At 55.2% G+C, this 16,710-nt stretch overlaps 1 protein-coding gene across 1 annotated transcript in view; it reads left to right on the plus strand.

Moving 5' to 3' along the window:
* LARP1 (La ribonucleoprotein domain family, member 1) overlaps positions 1–16,710 on the plus strand; it is a 109,639-nt gene that overhangs the window by 90,785 nt on the left and 2,144 nt on the right. Inside the window, exons 2-15 of the mRNA XM_009892643.1 lie at positions 6,282–6,343; positions 7,995–8,060; positions 8,846–9,017; positions 9,584–9,715; positions 9,909–10,066; positions 10,777–10,934; positions 11,220–11,364; positions 11,589–11,763; positions 12,680–12,849; positions 13,155–13,514; positions 14,731–14,854; positions 15,469–15,674; positions 15,771–15,877; positions 16,262–16,419. Of these exons, the coding sequence (XP_009890945.1) occupies positions 6,282–6,343; positions 7,995–8,060; positions 8,846–9,017; positions 9,584–9,715; positions 9,909–10,066; positions 10,777–10,934; positions 11,220–11,364; positions 11,589–11,763; positions 12,680–12,849; positions 13,155–13,514; positions 14,731–14,854; positions 15,469–15,674; positions 15,771–15,877; positions 16,262–16,419 (2,193 nt within the window). The remainder of the gene's footprint in view (positions 1–6,281; positions 6,344–7,994; positions 8,061–8,845; positions 9,018–9,583; positions 9,716–9,908; positions 10,067–10,776; positions 10,935–11,219; positions 11,365–11,588; positions 11,764–12,679; positions 12,850–13,154; positions 13,515–14,730; positions 14,855–15,468; positions 15,675–15,770; positions 15,878–16,261; positions 16,420–16,710) is intronic.

Raw genomic sequence — 16,710 nt, forward strand, 5'->3', positions numbered from 1 at the left:
GTCTCTTGCTCCTGCTGACCAGGCTTCCCATATGCTTTACAAGCCTGAATCCCGCTCAGCCATGCAGCTTAAGGATCCAGTCTTCTGCTTGGTCTTGACTTTGCCCATTCTACAGCAATTTTTCTTGCACCTCTAAGAGTTTGCAAATATCCCTCTTAGTTTTGTAGACGAGGCCAGATGCTGTGCTGCCAGCTGTGAGCTGTGAGACTGTGTTCCGCAAGTGGTGGGGCCGAATGTGGTTCTCTGCAGTCCCCAGGGGCAGGTGGGAGCCTCTGCTGTGGATGCACGGACTCCTTTAGGCTGGGAGATATCTTGTGAGAGTGTCTCATTTAAAGCTGTTGAAGAATTCCATCCCAGTGGTCCCTTGACTTCCCCTCCATGCATGCACCTCTGGCTACAACCATGATTTGGTGGGAGGTAGAGCTGTAAAACATTGCATACCCAGAGGAGATGCAGCCTGCGTGCCCAGTTTGTTCTGACCCTTGATGGTTTTGTGTACTTTATGATGTCTTCAGCAAAACACGAGCATGCTGAGCAGTCAGCACTGTAAATCCCAGGCTTTTCCACTTGCACATGGAGCTGCGGAGGCAAGTGTTTCCCATCTCGGGCATTAGCTTTGATGCATGGCTGAGGCTGGTGCTGGGAGCAGCTCCTTGGGAGCCAGGCAGAAGTGGAAGCTGCTACTTGGTCTCTGGGGATATCTGCATGTCTCAGCACAAAGGGGTGCTACCAAATTGCCCCCTGGAGAGACCAAGGTCACGTCTGCTCTCCTGTGCCGAGCATTCCCATCTGCCTGTGCTTCCCAGCCCCATTACAGTAAGGATGTGTTGCCCACCACTGCCGTCTTGCTGATAAAGAAACAGTTGCAGCAACCCTGGGTGGTGGGCAGAAAGCGTTTGCCTGTCCTGCAGGGCTTTCTCTGCCCATAACTTCAGGGGGCTCTGTGGGACAGGCTCTCAACAAGAAAAACCTTCAGCACTGACTGCAGTTGGCAGGCTGGTGGTGGGAGAGGAATGCTGCTCTCAGCTTGGGTCACATCTGGCCTGCAGGACTGATCCTGCAAATGTCTCTGGAGGTGTGGTGTTGGTGGGCACAAAGCTTACTATCTGTGTCCTCTGATGGCTCAGTCTGGCTCAAACTCCCAAGTTGTGGAGTTTGAGTGTGTGGCCAGTGATGGGTGCCACGGGAGAGCCTCCAAATCAATGTCTTGCCACGGCTGCTGTGTGGATCAGGCCACCCTGGGACAGAGCTTGCCTGAGACCTGGAGGACGGACAGAGACAGGCTTGGTGCCCTGAATTTCCCACATTGGCAATGTGGGGACACACTTTCATGCAGATGTTCTCTGTTGGCTCCCTAGATCTCCTTTGAGACCAGCAAGGGGATTCTTACAGCCACAGCGGGGTCCTGGCGGGCTTGGCTGTGGCTGGCTGCCTGCAGGGTCCCTCTTACGGGAATTGCCTTGCAGGTCGGTGCTGTCCCACCAGGTCTGTCTTGTGCATTGTACCCCAGGAGGGACTCCCTTGCCCTCCTGTAAAGACTCTGAAGGAACTAGCTACCTCTAGGTGAAACGGCTGATCTCTCTGATTTTCAATTACTGGATGATGACCGTGTGTTTACAAATAGTGTGAGCGAGTAGTGGTCCTCTTAGGTGTAAGCTGTCTAATGGTTTCTGTCTTTACTCTTCTCGGAAGTTGTCATACCTGTCTATCCTTTGGTTTCTCAGGAGGTTAATGCAGAACCTTTTCCTTGCTGTGTCATTTTGGCTGGGGCACTATTCCCCCTCTCATTTGCAACCTGCTCAGACCCCCAGCCTGCTCAGGGCACAGCTTGCCCTTGCCTAAGCTGCACTTGCTCTTCCTCACCTGGAGACCTCGAAGAAGCATTGCTGGCATGGCTGTCCCCTAGCACTGGCTGTGGTCCTCACCTGCACCAGGACCATCCCACGGAATCTGGGGAGGAAGGAGGATCGTTTGGAGACTGTCTGTTGAGTGGTGAAGCGGATCCTGTTGGACTGCTGGGCATATGGCCGGCTGTCCTGCGTGGCGCCCTCAGGCTCCTGCCAGGGCTGCAGGGAAACTGGGGATACCAGTTTGGCTCTTCCAGCCCCTGCAGGACCTGCAACACAGAGCATGCGCCCCCGCCTCAGCCTCTTCAGCACAAAGTCCAGGCTCTTGGCTTCAAAACCGCCTTCATCAGCAGTTTCTCGGAGGTGCCAGGCTGTGGGCTGGAGTGACTCGGGGGCAGGCTGGCTCCTTTCTGTTGACTTAGCTGCCAGGGAAGGAGGGGTGTGAAAGACGGAGCCGAGGGCTCTGCATGCCTGCTGGGAGCCTGGGCTGCCCTCTGAGGCTGTCCCAGTTGGTGATGGGGTGCTCTGTGCCTTTGTCCATGTTGCACATGAGTGGTACCCCAGGAGAAGGCACTACAGCTTTCTTGCTAGAGGTGTAGGCATTTCTGCTGTGTAACACCAGGTCTCTGCCCAGCCCTGCAGATTTATTCCACCTCTTCTTTTGCCTTCTCCAAAAATCCATTACAAGCTGCATTGGATGTAAGAAAAGGCAGGGAACCAGGCCATTGAGCATTGGGATTGATTTCCCCAGGTAAGGTAGTAAATATGTCTCCTAGGCTGAGCAGTGTCCTACAGCACGTGTCCCTCTCAAAAGGGCACATGTAGCTGTGGAGCTGCCGTTACCCTGGCTGTCAGGTCCTTGTGCAACGGCTCTTCTCCTTCCAGGTACGAGGTGTTTGCTCCCCTGGACTCCCCCATGAGCTTTCTTCCTCAAGTGCTGCTGTGCTGCCGCCAGCCGCGGGCTGGAAGGAAAGCACAAAGTGGCCGCACAGCCCTGCCCTTCTTGGTGCTCACTGGGCGCACCAGGGAGCGAGCATCGAAAGCGAGCAAATGCTTTAGCTGTGCCTTGGCCATGGCGGGGGTGGCTTGCAGTACTAGCATCGGGGCTTCAGTGCTCCCCCCTATGACTTGTCCCCTAATTTGTTAAGAAATAACCTCATCTTGACTGGGCAACCCCAGGGGCAAACGATCTGGTTTTGGCTGCAGGCAGCAGATCAAAACTCAGGACCTGCTTTTCCATTCCTGGCTGTGCCAGCATCTTCTCTGTGACCGCAGGCAAAGCTGCTCCTTCCTTCCCTACCCACGGTCCCCTTGCCAGTCTCGCACTGCTAAAGCCCCGGCTCCTGCTGCAGCTGTTCTGTCTGTCTCCTCGCACGGAGGGGCCCTGGTTTTGGGTGGGAGGGTCAGGTGGTGTTAGTGCAACTGAAAATCACTTACTGCCACCAAATAAATGTAAAAAGGATGTTTGTGAAATGCTGGGAGGTCTGAAACATCTGCCAGCAGCTTTTAAGGGGTCAGCTATCAGCTGGGGCAGTATCTAGTATCCCTCGCTAGCACTGCTTGTCCTGAGCTCCTACGTAGGCATAAGCAACACCTACTTGCTCCCTATTTCCCAAATTGATGCAGTGACGAAGGGCAGTGGGGTTTTCCTGCAGTGGGGTTTAGCAAGGGGATCTTTCCAGATGTGCACCACAAGATGTGTTGCTGTCCTTGTAGGAAGGTTTTCTTCTGAAGCCTCAGCACTTAAATGTGTTTTGAGTGGGTTTGGGTTTGTTTGTTTTTTGTTGGTTTGGTTTTTTTTGTTTTTTTTTTTTCATACGGGAGTTTGCTAGAGTGTCTGCAAGGGAACATGAGCAGTTTTGGGCTTGATGTCCAGGAGTGTGACTATAGAATCGCTGATGGGCTGGAGCTCTTGGTTTAGGCTGGCATGCCCTGGAGGGTGCCGAGCATGCACAGCTTCTGCTCCCCGTGGCTCTTGGCTCTGCAAGTGGTGTGTCTGTCTGTCTATCCTCTAGCTCTATCACACCCCCTCAGTCTCCTGCCTTGGTCTGAGCAGTCTCCACCGTGACTTGCAGATCTCGAACTCCATCCACGATGGCGAGAGCCACCTTGCAGCCCCCGCCGCGGCACTGGCCTGGCTGCGCTCCCTGGAGCAGCTTCCCTGCCAGGCTGCAGCTCTGCTTTGTGTTTTGTCTTTCGCAGGGCTCTGCAAATGCTAATTAGTCTTCTCAGCACCTCAGCTAGATAAGGAATCCCTGTTCCTATCTTGCAGATAAGGAAACCAGCAGAACTTGTTTCAAACAATCTCCTCCCTCCCCCGCAAAGATGATGGAGTCTGTGGCACCCACCCCTGCAGCCCGTGCCCATGGATCCTCTTTCGCTAGAGGTTGTGAGGGGGCCTCTCTTTGACTGGTCCCCAAAAAAGCACAAGAACCTCTACGGCCTTGAGGCTCCTGAGCTGAAGCAGCTGGAGAAAAGGGCTGGATGTCATTGCCGTGAACCCTGGGGCTGCAGTGCGGTGTCAGCAGGCCCCCCGGCTGAGATGCTGGCAGTGAGAGAGGGAGCCCTGCTCTCCCCCAGCCAGAGATTGGTGCCTAATCAGGCTGCAGAGCAAGTTCAGTTCTTTTTTTCCATGGTGCCAGGCATGTCGGTGCTGTTGGAGCATGCAGGAGTGCTCCATACCTGTGGAAAACCGGGCTAAAACCGGGCTGCCTGTGGGTTTGTGCTGTAGCACTTGGTGCCTTTTGAAGCTATATTTAGTTGGTGACATATGTGGGCGTTGAGTGGAGGATTTTAGGGGCTGTTTTGAAAGCGCTTGCTCTTCCTACGCTAGCAGGAAAGTTTAAAAGCCTTGTGGCAAACTTTGTGCCATGGAACCGGGATTCTCAATGAGGTGCACGTGGAATAAATGAGACACGTGGGACTGCTGGTGCTTGGGAGGGGGAGGCAGTGCAGGGGGGCTGGGGAGGTCCTGGGGGGAAAGGGGAGGATTTGGGCACTTAGCTGAGAGCTTGAGCTCTGCTGGGGGTGAAATCCCCACGCAGGAGCCTTGGGGAAGGGGAGCGCACATGGCTCTGTCCTGCCATGTCTGACTCTGTCTTCCTGACACTTCAAAGCCTCCAGCTCTGAGCAAGGCTGGGCTGGCAGGATGAATCACAGGTTTCAAGGCTCTGAAGGGGACCGGTTTTGATCATCTAGGCAAAGTTGTCCCAGCTTATGCAGGAGATCAAAGCCAGCTTTGAGTGGAGCTGGGTAGGCTATTCAGGGTGTATCTGGGGACGCCCCGGGAAAGCTTCTGCCATTCCTTGGAGCTCTTCTCTTCACCTCCCTCCCACCCTCGCCCCTACCCCAGTCTGGGGCGCTTTTCTTTTCGACAAAGCCAGCGGAGTCAGCAGAAATGCTCGCTCCTGCTGGGTGCATGGCACCTGGCACGGGCTGTCCCTCAAGGCAGTGGTTGGTGGGCTCTCCTCACCTTGCCAAGCACCACTGTTGTGGAGGAGAGTCTCATATGTGGTCCTCACGGGGCTGGTTTATGTTAGGCTGTGCTGCTCTGTTGGACTCTGGCATGCCCTGTGCAAGCCTGCTCCTGATCCGAAGACCTTGCAGCCAAACCTGGGAGGGAGAAAACAAGATAAATTTCTTCTTCCATTTGTAAGGAGGTGGTGTGTGAGCAGGAGCTGAGACAGGTCATGGTGGGGCTGAGGTCTTGACTTGCTGTAGGTCTTGCAGTGAGGTCCATGGTGGTGTGAACCCCAACAGTTGCATTCTGATACATCTAAACACCCCAGAGGCACTCAAGTGCCTAAATACTTTAGGCTGTAGCAGGATTTATGCACTTCCCAGATCTGGCTCCTTCTCTCTGTACGTTCCCTCTTGTGAACTTGCTGCCCTGTGCTGGGATGCACTGGAGATCAAAGCAGGAGACGAGCAGCACCTGTGTGCCGCAGACTTGTGCATCCCTCCTCTGCTCTCTGGGGAGGACCAGCTACTACATTGGTGTGGTGATGGGCCTTGCCTGTTCAAGGGCATGTTTGTTTTGCTGTGTGTAACAGCAGATCAAGTTCTGTGTGGCGCTTTACAGAGCGAGCTGAACTCCTCACCACCCCTCCTCCCTGGCTGGCAAGGCCAAGTGGGGAGGGCTGAGCTAAGTCGGGGAGGGCTGAGCTAAGTCAGGGAGTGCCTTCCTGTGGCTAGGTGGGGTTAAAGGTCCATTTCTTGGCCACCTGGATTCATCGGGAGTTTTCTGATCTTGATGGGGCTCTTCTGAGACCCAGGTCAGAAGCTGGCTCTGTTTTCTATTCGCTCTTTCCTCTTAGCCCTCCTTTGTTGAAGGGGGAGCTGGCTTGCTTCCCACCCACTTCCCTCCAGAGCTAACGCTTCCAAAGCCCTCAGCTGTGTTTTAACAGTTTTGTTCTCCTCCTCCTCTTTTTGCAGAACATACAACTCCAGCGAAAGTGGTGAGGGCTGCCAACCCAAGACAGCGGAAAGGAAGCAAGGTAAGGCTGTGCCTGCCACCCCCCTCGCTGGCCTTTAGCTTCTGGTGCAGTTGTCAGCGCTGCGTGAGCATCTTGAGGGTCTAGGGAGCAGACCACTTCTTCGCAAGCCTGGTTGTGGAGGGGTTGATGTGCTGGCCTGGCTGCTTCCACAAGCGTGAAGAACAACATCCTGATTCTCCATCTCCTCTTTAGCGTTTCGGTGGTCTTGCATGCTGCCTGGACTGGTTTTCTGCCCAGTTAGGCCAGATGAGACCTTCTCATCTCTCTCGCAGGGAGGCACTTGGAGCACAGTCCTGGATATGGAAAGCATCTCCCCCCTATCCCAAGGACACCCCAACTCTCCCTCGAGAACTTAGCCAGTGCCCCGCTTTGCAGCGCAGACAGGGCGGTGGTGTGAAAGCAATGTGTCTGTAGGTCCTTTCTTCCTTGTGCAATCTGTTCTTTACTGGCACGTGGAGAGTCAGGGTAATTGATTTCAAACAAAGCGACTTCCTTGGAGGAACCAGGGCAATCTGTTCCAGGGGATCAACATGTGATGGAGGGACAGTTGCTTCTGAGGATGTTGCATCAGCTGGGGCACAGCTAGGGACATGGGCTATTGGTGTTGGCTGCCAGTGAAGACGCATCTGAAACTTGATGTGACTTTCCTTATCTGTGCCATCCCAGCGAGAGGAGGGCCCTGGAGATGGAAGGTGTTCCTGTCTGTGAAACAGACAGGATGCATGGCCCTGCACTGGAAGTAGTTTTCCCAGCAAACCTGCCTCATGGGGGAGAGGAGCATAGCACTTGAACGTAGAGATGTGATCTCCTGAGAGACTCAGTGATGCCAAATTAATTTAGAAATAATAACCCCACAAGAGCAAGGAGGAGTTTATGTGCCCAGATAAACTCAGTGCCCAGCCATGATTCGTCATTTACCTGGGCAGCTGTTTGGGTCCTTTCCTCTCTGTCCTGCAGGTCCTCTCTGAAACCTGGAAGAGGTAGAAATGATGGTAGTTGCCAGATCACTTACGCAGCAGAGAAGTGACTGCTGCTTCCCCATGTGGCCATGGGGTGTTGGGAATGAGGGAGCTCCCATCACCATCGGATACCTGTTTGAATTTTCCCACCAATTCTATGACATGATCCCTTTGCTTTGTCGTGGCCAGCACTTGGTTGCAGTTGGGCACTTGAAGTGAAGCAATGCCTGGCTGTAACCTGCCACTAGGTGGAGGCAGCTTCTTTGATGGGATGTGGTTGTTTCAGATGCATTTAGGATGCTGAAGGCCAGTGCCTTCCCTGTCCAAGGGATAGTGCCTATGATGAGCGAGTTACCCTGGGCAACTTAGTGCCAGATGCTGCTGCTGGGGCAAAATGTTTGGTGGGAGCTGGGAGGCTGGTAGCTTACAGGGCTGGTGGCAGCCTCGTTACAATCCCTGAGAGACATAAACTTGTCTGCAGTTATCTGACATTAATTTGGGCACCCTGCTTGGGGGAGGGAGAGGGACTGTGTATATGCAGTTTATGTGTCGCCCCCAAACCTCCTGGGGACAGCCACCTGCAGTGGTGGGTGGTGGCTGTGTCAGTGTGGCTGGAAGGGCTTCTGGCTGCTGATGCAGGGAACAGCACTGGCAGCTTGTGGACTAATGTGACCTTTCTCTTTGGATACAAGGTTGGTGACTTCGGTGATGCCACAAATTGGCCAACACCTGGAGAAATAGCCCACAAGAGTGTCCAGGTGAGAAAACAAAATTGCTCTGGTGAGCAGGATAAGGCTCTTGCAGACCTCCCCGTCCCTCTGGAAGCACTGGCTGAGCCAGGCCATTTGGGGTGCTGACTGTCAGTGTGGAGGCAGCCAGGAATAGTGTGCAGGGGATTTCCTTTTAGGGCTGCCCTGTGTGTCGGGCTCCCTCCCTCGGTGCTATTCTGGGAGCCCGGTCTAAACCCCTGGGCTGGGTGAAGCAGGTAGGGCAGCTCCCAGACCCGCTTCCCTCAGGGCTGCTCAGCGCAAGAAGGGCCCTGGGCAAAAGCCGAGGCTTCCACGGGAGAAACTGAAAACACGCGTGAGAAAGGGCTGATGTGCCCAAGGGGCATGGCCTTCCTGTCCCGCTACGGACATGGGTGTCGTTGAAACCTTTCTATTTTTGGATGCCGCTTTGCCAGCTCCTGGCTGTCTGTCAGGGCATGAGGTCACTCACTCTTTTGTCATTGGGGCAGCCTGGTCCCTTGTAGGACACCACCATCCAGGAGCACCAGGCTTCCCTGGCAGTCCATCTCGGTAACATCTGTGTCTGGCACTTGTGTCTCAGCTTGAGCACTTCCAAGCACCTGTAGAGCTGCTTGCCCTGCTCAGACATAAGCCCTTCCTCAGGTACAGGACAGCTCTGGGAGGCTCAGAGCAGGGATGCTTGCAGCCTAGGGCAAGGTCCTCCTGTTTCTGCTTCTGCCAGGACAGCTGGGGTCTGCCAACAGCTCTTCATTTGTCCCACCTCTCACATCTTTCCTCCACTGGTGTGTCTCCAGCAGCCGCACAAAGCACCGCCCCTCCGGAAACTGCCTGTCAAGAAAGACATGAAAGAGCAGGAGAAAGGGGATGGGAGCGACGGCAAAGAGAGCCTGAAAACCAAATCGGATGAGTCTGGAGAGGAGAAGAATGGCGATGATGACAACCAGAAGTCAGCCCAGAAGAAGAAAGGTAAGGCAGGACCTGGCAGGGCCAGTATCCCGGGCTTAGCCTGTCTCCCTCTCTGTGACCCACAGTGGAAGTGTCCACTGCTTTCCATGAGGTCTTGCTGGGGGACGTGGTCCCAGTGCAGGGACAGCTGTGGTGAAAAGGTGTCTGCAGGCTTCAGTGGGGCAAAGCGTCATTTGTCGTGGGAGCACATGGAGCAGGGCCCAAGCAGAGGCATCTGTGTGTTCTGTGGTGGCACAGAAAAGCCCCTGACTGGGTTGCATCAGCCGTGGTTGACACGTGGGCTCAGTCTGGCCTGAGCCTCGGCAGGTAGAAAGGGGCAGAAGAAGGTCAAGTGCCCTGAAGCAACAGGGGAGTTTTGTGTCATGACCCTCCATCCCAGACAGTCCTGTTCGGAGTCTTTCATCATCCAGTGAGGCCTGGAGGGATGTTAGAGGACAGCATCGGTCCAGAAGGCCCCCCTGCCTTATCTCCTCCACGTGTGGGGGCTGTGTGGCAAGAAGGGGCTGCGGGGGAGGAAGCAGGCACTCTCTGAACCTGTGTCACACCCAAACCCTGTCCTTTTGCAGGCAACAAACACAAGTGGGTCCCTTTGCAGATAGACATGAAGTCAGAGGTGCCTAGGGACAAAACGGCCTCTCGGAACAACCGGCAAAACGAGCAGCACAGGCACCCCTCCAACAACCGCAGCGAGCTGAAAGGTGGGGGCTCGGGCTGGGGACCTGCTCTCCCCGCCCTAGCTGTGGGGCAGAGCAAGCCCTGATGCCCAGGCATGGCACGGGGCGGTGGGCACGCTTCCTGCATCCAAATGGCTCTGCGTGCAGTGGGCTTGCTCCAGGGAGTTGCTTTCATCCTGTAACACTCCTCCTGCCTCTCTTTCCCCATCTGCTGCAGGCTGGCACCCGGACAACAAGCATGAACGCAGCTGGCAGGACCACGATGAAACCTCCAGCGTGAAAAGTGAGGGAGGAGCGGTGCGAGGGGCCTTCCGGGGCCGAGGTCGGGGCCGTGGCAGGGGCCGGGGCCGTGGCAGAGGAGGTGATCACTCTTATATGTGGTTTTGTGATAGCAGGGAGAGAGCAGGGCATGTGCCGAAGTGTGCAGGGCTCTGTGTGTGTGTGTGTGTGTGTGTGTGAGACCTGGGGCTCCAAAGTGGGCTGGGGAGGGCAGAGCGCTGTAGGGATACAGGGAAATATTGTGGCGGGTCATCCTAGCTAAGTTGAGCTGCTTTTAATAAAATCAAATCATTCTTACTAGTATTTGAATAAAGGCAAACAACTTTCAGCTATTCAGGCCAAGCTCTTCCGCCTGTTTTCTGCCCCTTGCAGTATCACTGCATGCAGGAGTTGAAGGTTGCTGATATTCTGTGTGGGCTTTATGTCAGGTTGAGAGCCAAGCACAGGAGCCCTGGCTTGGATGGGGAAGAACATCTGCATTGGCACTTGGCAGGGCAATGTCTGTGCACAGCTTCAGTGTAAGGTCTTCGTGTGTCACCTGGGCTGCCTAGTTGCTCCTGGGTAAGGGCGCTTCTGGCCTCTGCCTTGGTGTGTTGAGGCTTCACTGGAATCCCTTCTGCGGCAAAAGCTGAGACCAGGAGGAGGGCGTGCGGGTCAGTGATGTTTCACTCTGGGCTGCTGTGGGGGCCCTAGGAACAGTGCAGAGGGAGCTATTTGTGCAGAAGTCCAGCCCCATCTGGCAGCACAGCCTGTCCAGCAGATCCGAGGGGCTCTGTGCTGACCCTTAGTGGTGTCCCACAGGGCACTTTGACTACCAGTATGGGTACCGGAAATTCGAGGGCTCAGATGGCTCCCGCACCCAGAAGTATGCTAGCAACATCACTTACTACTTCGACAACATCAGCAGCGCCGAGCTCTACAGCGTGGACCAGGAACTGCTCAAGGACTACATCAAGCGGCAGATGTAAGCACCACCTCTTCTCTGAGTGTTGGTTGTTGGTGGAGTGTTCGCAGATGCCCTCCCTGGGGACTGCATAGCTAATCCCATGGGTAGGGTTAGAGCTGAGGTGTGTTGACTCTGTGCCATGCAGCTTACAGCACCAGCTTGCCCCAGGTTTGGGATCCCCGGACTGTCTCTCTTCGGCCTCACAGCAGCAGAAGTGGGGTGGAGGGGTGCCGATTATTTCCTTGGGGGTGCCCAGAGGAAGTTGGCTTGGAGCTGGCTCTCACTGGTGTGTTGTCCATACAGAGAATATTACTTCAGCGTGGACAACCTGGAGCGAGACTTCTTCCTGCGTCGCAAGATGGACTCGGATGGCTTCCTTCCCATCACCCTGATTGCCAGCTTCCACCGGGTGCAGGCGCTGACCACCGACATCAACCTCATCATCAAGGTGAGGGCAATAAAAAATACACTTTCCTTCTTGTTCTGCTTCTTACTGACCTAGTCTGAGGCCTGTTTTCTAGACGGGCTATGGGTGAAATGCAAGTGGAGCCTTCCCTTGTCCTTTACTTGCTCCCTCCTCCTCTTGGTCCTCCTAGGGAGGAAAGGCTGAGGCTGAGCCACTCAACGTGCCAAGGCAGGGCCTTAAGTTAACCGGGTATCACTTGGTTGCAGGCTCTGAAGGACAGCAAGGTGGTGGAAATCGTGGACGAGAAGATCAGGAGAAAAGAACAGCCAGAAAAATGGGCTCTGCCTGGCCCTCCTATGGCAGACTACACACAAACAGACTTCTCGCAGTTCATCAACTGCCCTGAGTTTGTGCCCCGGCAAAGCTTTCAGAAAGAGACAGGTGAGCACTGGGGGAATGTGGAGGGAGGTCTGGGATGCAGTGTTGGTACTGCAGCAGGACTTGAGACCCTGAGAATCAGGAGTGTTCCCCAGGGCAGGGCTCTACCATTTGCTTTTTGCTTGGCGATGGGAGCTGGTTTGGGCTCTGTCCTTAGAGCCCCAGAGCACTGCCACCTCCGTACATGGGGAAATGTGGGAAAGACTTGAGTCTGTGGCTTTTCCTCTGCGGGCGCTGAAGGGATTCAGCCATGGTCAGTCCTGCTGGAAGTCTCTTGACTGTGCCTGGAAATACTCTACTACTGCTGGGCAGAGCAGAGAACGCTTGTGAACCCAACCTTTTCTTAATGGTTGAGGAGCTATTGGGCACAAATGGGGCAGCAGGTATGGAGCTGTCAACCAAGTGTTGGGGAAGGGTCCGCTGTCCTTCATGGGCTGCTCCCTGCTCTCGTCACCCCATCCCATGAGGGCTGGCAGGAGTCCAGGCTGGTCCCAAGAAGTGCTGTTGTAAGAGTCGGTGCTTCTTGGTGCTGTCATAAGAGTTTTGGCAGGAGAGGATCTGTTCCCGCTGGCTGCAGACTGTCTTGGAAAGGTTTCCCCAAGAGCAACAGAGCACTTGCTTTAGGGCTTTGTGTGTCTGGGAAGCTGTCACCTGCAGAGCTCTGTGGCCACCTCTGGCATCACAGCCTTAACCAGAGACTTTTTATTTCCTCACCCCCTACCCCCTCACAACACCTGTGGGCAACGTGCTGGTAAGCCTTGGCCACTGAGTGCTAGTTAGTCCCACAAGCTGTGCCTTGCTGCCAAAACAACTCCATCTTTGGTCGGGTGCTTTAAGTACACAACCCCCGAGGCTCCCTCCCTCCCTCCCTCCCTCCCTCCCTCCCTCTAAAGCACCTCGTGGCTCTTGTTGGCTCTAGAGTCTGCTCCTGGCTCCCCGCGTCCCGCCAGCCCAGTCCCCACCAAAACAGAGGAGGTCAGTAACCTGAAGACGATGCCCAAGGGCCTGTCCGCAAGTCTGCCAGACCTGGATTCGGAGACGTGGATTGAAGTGAAGAAGAGACCTCGGCCCTCCCCAGCCAGGCCCAAGGTAGGTGGTGATGTAGGAGCTGTTGGGGTGAGGGTCTCATGGTTGTCTGGATGACTGGAATCATAAGTAGGCCGGTTTCAGATCAAATACGGTCTGTTGGTCATGGGAGTGATGTCCTGGTCTCTCTTGGCCCTGTCTGACCCCCTTTGGAGCTGCTTCTCAGTGGTGTAAATAAGGTATTCTCCCCAGATGGCCAGCTTCTGGCTGCAGTAAAGAAACACAGGGCAAGAGTTGGGTCTCCAAGCAGTAGGCTTGTGCTGCTATGTGGTCTTTATCCTGTGTCACCTTTGCCCCCCTACCTGTAGAAACCAGAGGAGTCAAAGACACCACAGCAGCAGAAGCAGAAGGACCAAGATGAACCTGAGGAGCTAGACTTCCTTTTTGATGAGGAGATGGAACAGATGGATGGCCGCAAGAACACCTTCACCGACTGGTCGGATGAAGATTCAGATTATGAGATCGATGATCGGGATGTGAACAAGATCCTCATCGTGACACAGACGCCTCCTTACCTGCGCCGGCATCCTGGTGGGGACCGGACTGGCAACCACACATCCAGGGCTAAAATGAGCTCAGAGCTGGCCAAGGTGATCAACGATGGGTTGTACTACTATGAGCAGGACCTGTGGACAGAGCAGTTTGAACCAGAGTATTCGCAGATCAAGGTGAGAGCAGCTGATCAAGGAGGGGAGCGCACGTGGGTGCGGGGCTTCACACAAGGAGCTTCGTGTGCACTAGGCTGGCTGCCTTGTTGGTGTGGGGTGGAAAAGGTGGTATAGCGGGTGACAGCCCACTTGTGGGGTAGAGTTAAGCCACGATTAGTCCTCTTGTAGAGCTCAGGACTCCTGCCTCCCAGTGCCATGCTCTGCTGTGTCAGGGATAAACACAGCTCTGTAACGTGGCGTAAGGCTGCAGCCAGGTAAACAAAGTGCCAGTAACGAGGTGACCTGGAACACGGGGTCCATTGCTCTGCTGTCTGCCAGGGTCTCGGCAGGCAGTGCCAGATCTATGGAGGGAACCGGGTGTCTCGGCACTGTCCATAGTGCCCAGCACTCCATGGCACAGTCCCTTGGAGACCGTACTTACTGGAGATGGGTTCACTGATGGCTGGGCTGCACTTGGCCTGTATTCTCCATTTTGCTGCCAGTTTACATAGACATGGGCTTTTTATAGAAGCCCATCTGCTGCTTTGAAACATTTGAGTCCCAGCTTGGTGACTCTGACGGTCGGGGACTTGCCTAGGCTCGTTCAGTGACTGAAGTTGTTTTGGCTGTGAGGTGGGATGGCCCATTGGAGCTACCAGCTGGGCTCAGTGTTGCCACGTCTGGTACCTGGCGCATTGCTGAAGCAGTGCTGCTCTTTGAAGTGTCAGAAGCGGAGGGTGTGGGCAGAGCAGGTGACAGAGGGACAGCGTGTGCTGGGGGTATGGATCCTTCAAGTGCATGGGAGCGTTGTGCCCCACTGCTGGTGTGGCAGTGAGGGTTCAGGGAAGAGACTCTAGGGAATGCAAGAACATGGCTGGGGCGATGGGGTCCTGGCCAATGTTGCCTTGAACCTCGCTGCACCAGCGCAGACCCAGGTGAGTAAAAGCCTGAAAGAAGCAAGCAATGGTTCGTGGAGCTGCCTTGTAAGATCCCTGAAAGCTTGAGGCCAGCAAGTGACTCGGATCTGGCCCATGCAGGGCCCCATTTTCTTTCTGCTGCATCTCCCCTTCATATCTCTGTGCAGCACATCGCCCTTCTGGGCACCAAGGCCTCGTGGCTGCACTTGGTGCCCAGCATTGTGGCTGCTGGACAAGGAGAGTGGTGGTCACAATGAGTTGATGGGATGAGGGCAGAAGAGGGCAATTGGTTGCTTCATTGTCTTCCTCTTCCAATGCAGCAAGAAGTGGAGAACTTCAAGAAGGTGAATATGATCAGCAGGGAGCAGTTTGACACCCTGACGCCAGAGCCCCCTGTGGATCCAAACCAGGAAGTCCCTCCTGGTCCCCCCAGGTTCCAGCAAGGTAAGAGACAGGGGGCATGAGCAGGTGGGACTGAATTTTGTCCCTTTCTCCTAGTGAGACGTCCTCAGAGGTTGGGTAGCAGCTGGGGAGAAGGAAGCGAGGTCACAGGCGTCTGGGATATCTTTCCCAGAGCAATGTGCTTCTCTCAGCTGAATGTTTTGGGGCTCCCAAAGAGGAGGCCCAAAAGAAGGGGTGACCCAGCTAAGTGAGGAAACTTTGGTGGGCTTTGATGTAGCTCCCTGGATGTGACTTTTGGACCCTTTGAGTACCTGGAAGGCAGCTGCATGCTGGGCCTCGCTTGCCTGTGCATGATGCCTGGTACCCTGTCTTTCTGCTGGGGATGGGGGGATTTGTTGCTGCTGTTAGCCACTGGGAAGCAGATACCTTGTGGGATCCCTGGAAGCTCGGTCCTTGGACCCACTACTAGGCTTTGGGCTGTCTTGCCAGGCTGGTGACATGCTGGATTTGAAGCTGCTTGTCTCAGGGGGCTGAGATGTATCCTTTTATTCCTGCCCCCTTTGCTTCCCATCTGCCAAATGGGTGTCCCTTGGCTGTAATGATACTCTTGTGCTCAGAGCTCAGCTTGACCTGGGCTGGGGGGTTTCTCCCTGCAGTACCTACAGATGCTTTGGCTAACAAGTTGTTTGGAGTCCCCGAGCCTTCAACCATCGCCAGGTCTTTGCCTACAACTGTACCAGAATCACCCAACTACCGCAACGCCAGGACCCCCCGGACCCCTCGCACACCTCAGCTGAAGGACCCGACGCAGACGCCCCGGTTCTACCCGGTGGTGAAAGAGGGCAGGACGATAGATGCCAAGGTAGGACCAGGGCTGGGGTGCGGGACGGGAGCTGGGGTTTCCCAGCTGGGCACTGGGGAGGAAGGGGACGCATCCCTGATGCACCATGTCTTGCAGACTCCGCGGAAGAGGAAGACAAGGCACAGTTCAAACCCTCCGATGGAGTGCCACGTGGGCTGGGTGATGGACTCTCGGGAGCACAGGCCCCGAACTGCCTCCATCAGGTAACGGAGGAGACATGCATGATCATGGAGGAGCCAGAAATGGGAAAGGGAGCGTCTGGTGGGAAGGAAGGAGAAAGGCAGCATCTTGCCTTGGAGGGGAGGTCTGCTGTTATGTGGCTGCAGAAGGGGTTGGGGTCCAACTTGTCCCCCCTGGAACGAGCTAAGGGAAATCTGAAGTCTTGGAATAATGAGATGAGACTCGGTTGGGAACGTTGGTTCCCGTCCTTGTAGAATACCCCATGGCTCAGGTCCAAAACCCAGAGTAGACAGTCACAGGGAGTCATTAGGACCAACAGACAAGTGTCACGAGGTGCTGTGTGACCCCACTCTGCTGTCAGCTGGGTAATGCCAAGGAAGGGGTTGACAGGAGTCTCTCATACTCAGCTCCAGCCCCTCGGAGGGGACCCCGGCCGTCGGAAGCTACGGCTGCACCCCGCAGTCCTTGCCCAAGTTTCAGCATCCTTCACACGAGCTGCTCAAGGAGAACGGCTTCACGCAACATGTCTACCACAAGTACCGTCGGCGCTGCCTTAACGGTAAGCGTGCCTGCACCACAGGGCATGGAGCAGGGTGTCTGTGCCCTGCTGTGTTGGGGGGCAGGGTACGGTGGCAGAGCATGCACATGGAGAGAAGCAGGGTCCTACAGGACAACCTTGCTGGTAGCTGATGTTTCCCCACAGTCTGTGGCGAGCATGAGCTGTGGCTCAGGGTGTCCAGCACTGGAGCTGGGTGTAGCCACAGGGTCCTCCTGTATGCGAGCTCCTGTGCAGAGCTGGTTCCCTGAGAGAGGATCTGCCTTGTAATCATCCCCTCTTCCCAAAACAGAGCTGAAA

This window comes from Charadrius vociferus, unplaced genomic scaffold (genome assembly GCF_000708025.1).
Source record: "Charadrius vociferus isolate BGI_N301 unplaced genomic scaffold, ASM70802v2 scaffold529, whole genome shotgun sequence".
In the NCBI taxonomy this organism is placed as follows: Eukaryota; Metazoa; Chordata; class Aves; order Charadriiformes; family Charadriidae; genus Charadrius; species Charadrius vociferus.